Source organism: Coregonus lavaretus, assembly GCF_964263955.1.
Source record: "Coregonus lavaretus genome assembly, chromosome: 28".
Taxonomy (NCBI): Eukaryota; Metazoa; Chordata; class Actinopteri; order Salmoniformes; family Salmonidae; genus Coregonus; species Coregonus lavaretus.
Genome location: NC_140015.1, coordinates 3,792,689 through 3,801,542, shown reverse-complemented (window position 1 = coordinate 3,801,542; position 8,854 = coordinate 3,792,689). Strand labels below are relative to the sequence as shown.

Here is an 8,854-nt window from a genome sequence, read left to right as displayed (position 1 = left end):
TTGAGGATCATGCAGTGAGCTATGCATGCCTAGTTTGTTAATCATGCTTGAGATGTTTCTACAACTTGGTTGGAGTCCACCTGTGGTAAATTCAATTGATTGGACATGATTTGGAAAGGCACACACCTGTCTATATAAGGTCTCACAGTTGACTACGGGCCCTTTGTAGCTCAGTTGGTAGAGCATGGCGCTTGCAACGCCAGGGTTGTGGGTTCGATTCCCACAGAGGGCCATTATGCACTTACTAACTGGATAAGACTAAAATGTAAAATGTTGACAGTGCATGTCAGAGGAAAAAAGCCATGAGTTCAAAATAATTGTCCGTAGAGCTCCGAGACAGGATTGTGTCGAGGCACAGATCTGGGGAAGGGTACCAAAACATTTCTGCAGCATTGAAGGTCACCAAGAACATAGTGGCCTCCATCATTCTATAATGGATGACCATTAGACTCTTCCTAGAGCTGGCCGCCCGGCCAAACTGAGCAATCGGGGGAGAAGGACCTTGGTCAGGGAGGTGACCAAGAATCCGACAGAGTTCCTCTGTGGAGATGGGAGAGCCTTCCAGAATGACAACCATCTCTGCAGCACTCCACCAATCAGGCCTTTATGGTAGAGTGGCCAGATGGAAGTCACTCCTCAGTAAAAGGCACATGACAGCCCACTTGTAGTTTGCCAAAAGGCACCTAAAGGACTTCTAAAAACCTGTTTTTGCTTTGACATTATGGGGTAGTGTCTAGATTGAAGAAAAACAATTGAATCCATTTTAGAATAAGGCTGTAACGTAACAAAATGTGGAAAAGTTCAAGGGGTCTGAATACTTTCCAAATGCACTGTATTCGTTGTCATGCTCTGTTGTGGTATTAAAATATTCTGCTTGTCTCCAGTTATGCAAAATGTGGAATTGCATGAAATTGCTATTTTTTCTTGGACCGCAAGTTAGATAGATTCATGCGGTGCTTTAATTATAAAGGACATCTTTTCACCCCTACCCTTGTCAGCAGTGGAATGTGAATCGACAACCTTCAGGCTACTTTGCCATGTGGGCTAATGCTTACAAAACAAAGAACAGCTTCTAAAACTGCATATCTAAAGGCTCTAGAATGTCCTAGGAGTGAAGGTAAATGGTAGGCATGTTCTCTGCTATCCACTTTGTACTAATTATTATTTTGGGTATAGGGGAGGGTCACTTTTTTTTTTTCAAGCGTTCAGGGAGGGTCGAGTAAAAATATATTTTGCTTAAGTGAGGGCTATCCATTTATTTCAGAGCTGTCCAATTTTCTCCAGGTATCCCTCAAATAACATAGTCCCTAAGCGCCTAATGCATCAAGGCTTGGATAGGCATATGGCTCAGAATATGGAATAGAACGTGATGAATAGTCTACTCAAGTATTAATTCAAATAACAAGAAGTAGTGTGTCTGTTAAGAAATATATTCAGAGATAGCAAATATTGTCCTCAACCAGTAACCCTGGGACGACCTGTGTGTCATAACCGCTTGCTAGTAGATTTACGCACGGGTTTGAATTACCTCTAGGCCATTTAATATACTTAAAATGCACAGGCTAAATCGACTAGTGAATGTGGTTACCCAGTTCACCGTTTCAGGCCTAGAGTTGTTTTATGGGACCTGAATAGACATGGCACTATTACAAGATATGGTAATAGCCCTTATAAACCTCATGTCAACCTTTTCCAATTATGACCCTCAAAGTCACTGTAGTAGGCCTACAATTGTCAGAATGTATCATTTCTATGGGGAAATGAGAGAATGAATGCAAATATGTTGGGCTTTGGGCTCATGGCATATGTACACTGAACAAAAATATAAATGCAACATGTAGTGTTGGTCCCATGTGTTTGAGATATATATATAGTCCCATATAGTAACAAACAGTGAATCCAGCTCAAAAAAAGGTTTTATTCTTCAGATTCTGTGCAGATTGAAAATAACCAGTTACACCTAGTGAAGAAAACCCTCATTTTAGGTATTGAAATGCTCAGTAAGACAGCACAAAGACAAAGCACCTGAATAGACTAACATCCATTACTACAGCTGGCAACATTTAGAAAACATCAGCAACAACTTGTGATCTTTTAACAAACTTGTCAACATTACAGTTGTTGTGCATTGCGCTGTACCAATTCAACACCTTCTCCTCCTTATAGATGCAAAGGCAGCAGAATAGAGCAGAAAATCCAGGAGTCCTTGTATGAGGCTGGAGGTTGTAGCCTGGACGTGGTTTAGCTCTGCCCTCCCAGGGTGTGCTTGTCAAACAGGTACTCGGCCATCTTGTTGTTGACAGCATCCATCTTGGTGAGGTTGGTGACGTGGTCGCCCAGCTTCTTAATGGCCTCCACCTGCTCATTCAGGTAGTGGGACTCCAGGAAGTCACACAGCTAAAGGAGGAAAACACAGGTCAGACAAGAGAATGACTACAGACACTACTGTAGATGCAGTAACACACAGGAGCCTGGTGGTAATGACATAAGGGCAGATAACTAACTCAATGAGGTGTTTGCAGCTGTCCAACTTATGTATTTGCTGCATTTTTTGTATAGTGTGCATTCTTGTACGTCTGTGGGCTATTGTGTTTGGGTGAAGAGGCATGTCACACAAGCCTGTGTCATTAGTTAGCAGAGCTACAACAACCTGATCAGCTCCTGGGACAGTACAGTAGCTGTATTCTATGTGACGTGTAGTTCCCCCATAAAGAGGGGGACATTACTTACATGGGGGTCGACCTTGTCGGAGGCAATCTTGTGCAGGTCCAGTAGGGCCTGGTTCACATTCTTCTCCAGCTGCAGAGCACACTGCATGGCCTCCAGGCCATTGCCCCACTCATCACGATCTGGCTTCTACACAGGACAGAGGGAACACAGGAGGGTTAGGGACTACTAGCAGACGTTCCTATGTATACCTACTAACAGTCAACAGTTAGCCAGTATATCTGGCACATAGGGATAAAACAAACTGGAAACAATTCAGCATAAAGTCAAGATGGGGTCAATTTAACACCGTCAATACGAAAAACCACAAATCACAGATCCGGTGTGGCTCAGTCGGTAGAGCATGGCACTTTCAACGCCAAAGGTAACTGGTTCACTTCCTGCTGGGGCAACCTATATGTCAAATGTATGCATGCATGGCTAAGTTGATTTGGAAGAAAGCGTCTGCTAAATTGCATATTTTAACGTTTGGATAGATTGAATCGAGTTCCACCTCTCACGCTTTTTCAGTTCAGGGGTTATAGACGCAGTGTGTTTAGGACTACTCCTGGTTCTCTAGATCAACTTGGCGCTGTAGAGACACTTGAGCCAATTTCCTCCATGGAGTAGAGAGAAATCTTTGCAGTTTTAAAGCCAATGTCCTGCAATTCTACACATTTTGCCATGTAGCAGAGAGAAAATGTATATCTGATTTTAGTGTATACTAAATGCGTTTTTCCATTCTATAAATATATATCTTAAAATACAATCCATATTTTTCCCCCTATTGTTTGGACTTCCTTAGAAAAAGTGATTAGGCAGCCCACCCAATGATTTCAATGGCAGAAAAATCCCTGTACTCATAGGCCTACGCAGTCAGGACATCTCCTTTGGCCACCTTGCTCTAATACCAGGGCAGTCACATAGGGCGTGCCTTTCAAAGAACTACCTCAGCATTAAAGACTACTCATTCAAAACAACTCCCATACTTGAAGTCTACAGTTTAGAACAACAGGTTCCATCTAGAACCATAAAGGGTTATTCGGCTTGTCCCTATAGATTAACCATTTGGGTCCATGTAGAACCTTTTCAACTGAGAACCCTCGTCTATGTAAATGAGTGTTTTTCGACGCTCAGTGGCCCCACCTTGATGTCCTGGAGGAAAATGCGTCCACCTCTCTTGTTCTGGAAGGAAAGCAGCTTGTCGGCGTGCTCGCGCTCCTCGTCGCTGTTCTCCTTGAAGAAATGAGCGAAGCCAGGCAGAGCCACATCGTCACGGGAGAAATAGAAAGCCTGGGTGGATAGACATAAAACAGTGTGGTTAGAAAAAAACATGCCAAAACATGACTCAGCATTCTGTTCTTGTTGTGGCAACTAAGCTTGATGACAAAGGCATGCATCAGTCTAGTACTTAGTCTACTTTATAACCTGCCAATTAACCTGTCAATGAGATGTTACGCGCTTTGTCTTATGTAGGATAGAGTCCCAGCTTCATTTAAAATCTATATCTACCGGAAGGCTCTTAATAGCCTAGCCAAGTAAAACTCAAAGATGTACTTCACGGAATTGAGTTTCTTGGCTATTAATTGCCTAGGCCTACAGAAAAGTCAAGACAAAATAATGGCATTTAGGCCCAGGCATAATAATACACAGGTAGATCAACAAAATGGTCCTCTTAGTAGCCTATTGTAGTCTCCTTACCATTGAAGTGTAGGTGTAAGAGGCAAACATCTCCATGTTGATCATCCGGTTGATGGCAGCTTCGCTGTCGCGGTGATAGTTCTGACGGACCTGAGACTCCATTTTGGCAGATTTTCCTCTTTTATATCAAAATGAACGGTACAAAAATAGAGTTTCTTAGACTATGTTGCTATTAGAGTTCAAGCAAGTGTTACGTTTTCAATCCGGCAGAAGAGTTCCGTTCAATCACTGTTGAAGCAAGAACTTCTTCATGCGTCTTCCCAGAGATGTGGAGGTGAAGAAGCCTTGTTCGCTCTATTTATTGTTCCAAACGGAATGCGTCAGTGAAATCGACCCTCACAGAGCGCAGCCAATCACCTTTAGAATTTCAACAGAAAAGAGGAGGATCATTTGATGACGATCTCACTCATACGCATGACCTAAAGCAAAGATGATGTATTATATTGACAAGATAGCCGAGTGACCGCTCTAACAATGGCAATACATGTCCTCAATGATCGCATACAGGCGAGAGCAGTTGGGACCATTCTAGCAAATGAGAGGGCACGTACGCGTGTGAACAACACGCACAACTAAACAATGTTTTTCTCAAAGTTGCCGGAATGCCACGTTCATCCACATATATCAGTACATTTGTAAAAGCTTAAACATGACACAACTTATATTCGATCAAAATACTCAGGATTTCGACACTCTCTTACATACCTCCACACAAAAATGGGTTTATCTCACTGATTTTGGGCAGAGTAAATCCTCTCGCTTCGATCTCTTCATCATCCTGAAGAAATCAATATTTATTACAAGGTAACATTTTATTGGTAACATCTAAAACAGTAGTATCAACCAAAAGCAGTGTTACAGTGCAGGTCTAACTACAGCGGCTATTTTTGCAAAATGTGTGTGTATTATATCCTGAGATTAATTTGAACATTCATTCTAATAATAGGCTAATTGAGAAATATCCTAGGTCTATATTTTTATTTAGGCTACAAAAGGAATTGAACATTGTGACACAGTTCTGTAAACTTCTGTTTCATTCTCTAAGAGCACATGTTTCAATAGCATATGTAGCTTAATTATTTTCCTTTTCCAGAATGCAGTTAAAATAAAAACTGTACGGTTTATCACACTTTTTTTTATATCAATTCAATTTGCAGTATGAGGTATGGGAATACAGTATGTGGACAGAGACAGAAACTTTGACTTTTGTAGAAATTGTATTTGATGATACACCTTTCGGTTTCAAATGACATATTGTAGTTGACAAAAGGACTATCAAAGTTGCTCACATTAGCCTAGAAATAACTACACAAAATCAGTAGCTACATCTAACCATACACAGGTTATTAAGCTAAAACTGTGAAGTGAAAAACGTTTACAGCTTATGAAAATCAAAGACTACAGTAATAAAGTAACCTTCCTAACAACTTCAGTTCCCATGACCTGATCTTCCACAACTGCTGACAGGGTGCTTTCACGGTGCTGGGTTATTGCTCAATACAGCCATGTAGTTGTAACATCATTGGGATTCATAAGAACTAGGTCTTCTGGGGCAGTATGCATCAAGAGTCTCAGTGTAAGAGTGCTGATTTAGGATCAGTTCAGCCTTTTAGATCACACTGAATAACATTACATGGACAGGGAAGACCTGATCCTAGATCATCACTCCTATTCTGACAACAGGCTTGATACATTTATACCAGTGGAGGCTGGTGGGAGGACGGACTCATTGTAATGGTTGAAATGGAGTAAATGGAATGGAGTCAAACAAGTGGTTTCCATATGTTTGATGGGTTTGATACCGTTCCATTGATTCCATTCCAGCCATTACAATTAGCACGTCCTCCTATGGCTCCTCCCCCCAGCCTCCACTGATTTACATTGTCCCTAGTCCGTCCTGGCCTAGTATGGAAGGAAGCACCTCTACTCCAATTGTTTGAGAACAGAACCCCCTTTTTCCTAATATGTAACCCAAAACAGAATCTATCTATCAGTTTGTCATAGCTTCTATCTAGGTTCATTGTTTGTTGAAAAATTATAAAGCTGCTTCAAATGGGGGTAAGGGTCTTTCAACATAGATAGCCCTTGAAGTGTGTGCACTGCTCTCTGTTACTTTGATCAACTGTTCTAGACTGAACCTCACTTTATAGCGTAATGTTTTAATTATGAGCGCAAACAACGTTTTGGAGACCGGTGTTACAAAATGGCTGTGACATACTTGGCATTCCTTTTTTCTGCAAAAAGTGATGTCACTTTTTGACCAAATGATGTGTCATGCTTAAAGGATACGTTTGGGTGAGCGTATAACGCGAACGTCTAGCATCCCAAAGGTTGCTTGTTTGAAACTCATCACGGACAACTTTAGCATTTTTGCTAATTAGCAACTTTGCAACTATTTACTACTTTCTAGCTACTTTGCAACTACTTAGCATGTTAGTTAACCCTTCCCCTAACCCTAATCGTAACCCTTTAACCTAACTCCTAACCTTAACCCTTAACCCATAGCCTAGCTAACGTTGCACCTAGCCACCGAGCTAACGTTAGCCACAACAAATTGTAATTTGTAACATATCATATGTTTAGCAAATTCCTAACATATTGTAGAAATTGTCATTCGTAACATATTGTACGAATTGCAATTCATAACATATCATATGAAATGGATGATGGACATCCACAAACTAATTGGAGTATCCCGGATTTACTTTTACTATGTTACGTCTACCCCTGAGTCCAGGTTGTTCTAAGTGACCTTCTTTAAGCAGAAGGGCAAACATAGCATTAAAATTGCATCTTACAACACATTTTCTTAATTTTTTTATGCAAATCTTTTCTGTAATGTTCAACCCCGGGAACCTGTGTTAAGTTGTTAAGGTTACAACCGGGTCCATCATGTGACCAGCCGCACAAAGTTATAAACAGTAAGTAATACTGTAAATGGTTAACCATTACAGAACTCTTTCTATTGAAGTTCTGAAGGGTGACACAGTGTTTTTAGTCTGTACTCTTTCGCCCTCCCCGTCTCTTCCTATTGCACCCTCCCTCCCACAATTATTCCCAGGGGCGCAACTTTGGATTTAGAAGTGGGAGGGATATATATATATATATATATATATATATATATACATATATAGTCTTTCTTTTTTTCTCCAGATAAACACTCCAAAAAGTTGCATCCCTGCTTATTCCTGTCATAACCTCCTGTTTGTTCTACTACATTGTGGACTGACTCAGGCTCTGCCCTGGCTGTATTTCTTCCTTGTCATTGTGACTCAGCATTCTGGAGTCTCAAGCAGAGACAGAAGAGGAAGTGACACAGCCGACTCTTCAATAAATAACAGAAAAGTGGTGCGTGCATATGTATTCACCCCCTTTGCTATGAAGCCCCTAAATGAGATCCAAAGTGTTAGGCATGTTCTGTAAATCAAATGATACAAACCACCAAAAAATCTATTTTAATTTCAGGTTGTAAGGCAACAAAATAGGAAAAATGCCAAGGGGGGTGAATATTCTATCCCCCTCCCCCTCTATTCCTATTTCTCTCCCTCCATCCCACTAATTTTCCTGTCATAACCTCCTGTTTGTTCTACTACAGTGTGGACTGACTCAGGCTCTGCCCTGGCTGTATTTCTGCCTTGTCATTGTGACTCAGCATTCTGGAGTCTCAAGCAGAGACGGAAGAGGAAGCAAGATGTTCCACTCTCTCATTGGTTCTGTTTCAATGGAAGTCAATGACTAAGCAGACCACTATCGCATTGGTGTCTATGGAGAGATCCCCCCCTTAAGAAGACAATGGTAAATGGCCTGAGTGAACTATCTTCATTTATCCACCATCTTTGGTCTCAAGGCCATTCTTTCTGTTATCACCGTGACAATGGTGGAAGGAGGCTGGGTCTCATGACCATGGAAACAGACTTGAGCGGTGGTGAGTAGGTGGTGAGAGGGTGAAGAACGGCTGAGACCAGATTTGAAGAAAAGGAAAAAGGGAAGAAGGGAACAGCAGCAACATATACTATACTATGCAACTTATATATACTGTGTAAGGCATTTTTTAACAAATAGCTCTGAAATGATTGTTTCTGTTTAATTTTGGAGGGAAAATACATCAACAACTTTCCTGATAATTTGGCCAATATACTCCAATCACAATTTAAATAACTATATTTTTCTATATTACTTTAAACTGTTGGTCTAACTAACAGTTTAGAAAATCACCACCAAACCCCTTGGTTTTTCACACTCACTGTGTTTCAAGAATGGTCCACCACACAAAGGACATCCAGCCAATTTGACACAACAGTGGGAAGCATTGGAGTCAACATGGGTCAGCATCCCTGTAGAACGCTTTCGATACCTTGTAGAGTCCTTGCCCCAACGAATTGAGCCTGCTTTAGGGAAAAGGGGGCGTTTGCAACTCAGTATTAGGAAGTTGTTCTTAACCTTTTAT

At 41.2% G+C, this 8,854-nt stretch overlaps 1 protein-coding gene across 1 annotated transcript; it reads right to left on the bottom strand.

Moving 5' to 3' along the window:
* Positions 1 to 1,898: 1,898 nt before the first annotated feature.
* On the bottom strand, positions 1,899 to 4,902 carry LOC311104352 (ferritin, middle subunit-like). Its single transcript, XM_084146167.1, has 4 exons — positions 4,408 to 4,902; positions 3,853 to 3,999; positions 2,731 to 2,856; positions 1,899 to 2,397 (listed from the first exon to the last, which is right to left on the bottom strand). The coding sequence occupies exons 1-4, from the start codon at positions 4,507 to 4,509 to the stop codon at positions 2,242 to 2,244; spliced, it is 531 nt and encodes a 176-aa protein (XP_084002293.1). The 5' UTR covers positions 4,510 to 4,902; the 3' UTR covers positions 1,899 to 2,241.
* Positions 4,903 to 8,854: the final 3,952 nt, after the last annotated feature.

Coding starts and splice junctions, on each gene's coding strand:
- LOC311104352 (XM_084146167.1), bottom strand. CDS start 4,509: ATGGAGTCTCAGGTCCGTCAGAACTATCACCGCGACAGCGAAGCTGCC. Junction 4,000..4,407: donor CTTACACCTACACTTCAATG/GTAAGGAGACTA, acceptor CTATCCACCCAG/GCTTTCTATTTCTCCCGTGA. Junction 2,398..2,730: donor CCGACAAGGTCGACCCCCAT/GTAAGTAATGTC, acceptor TTCCTCCTTTAG/CTGTGTGACTTCCTGGAGTC.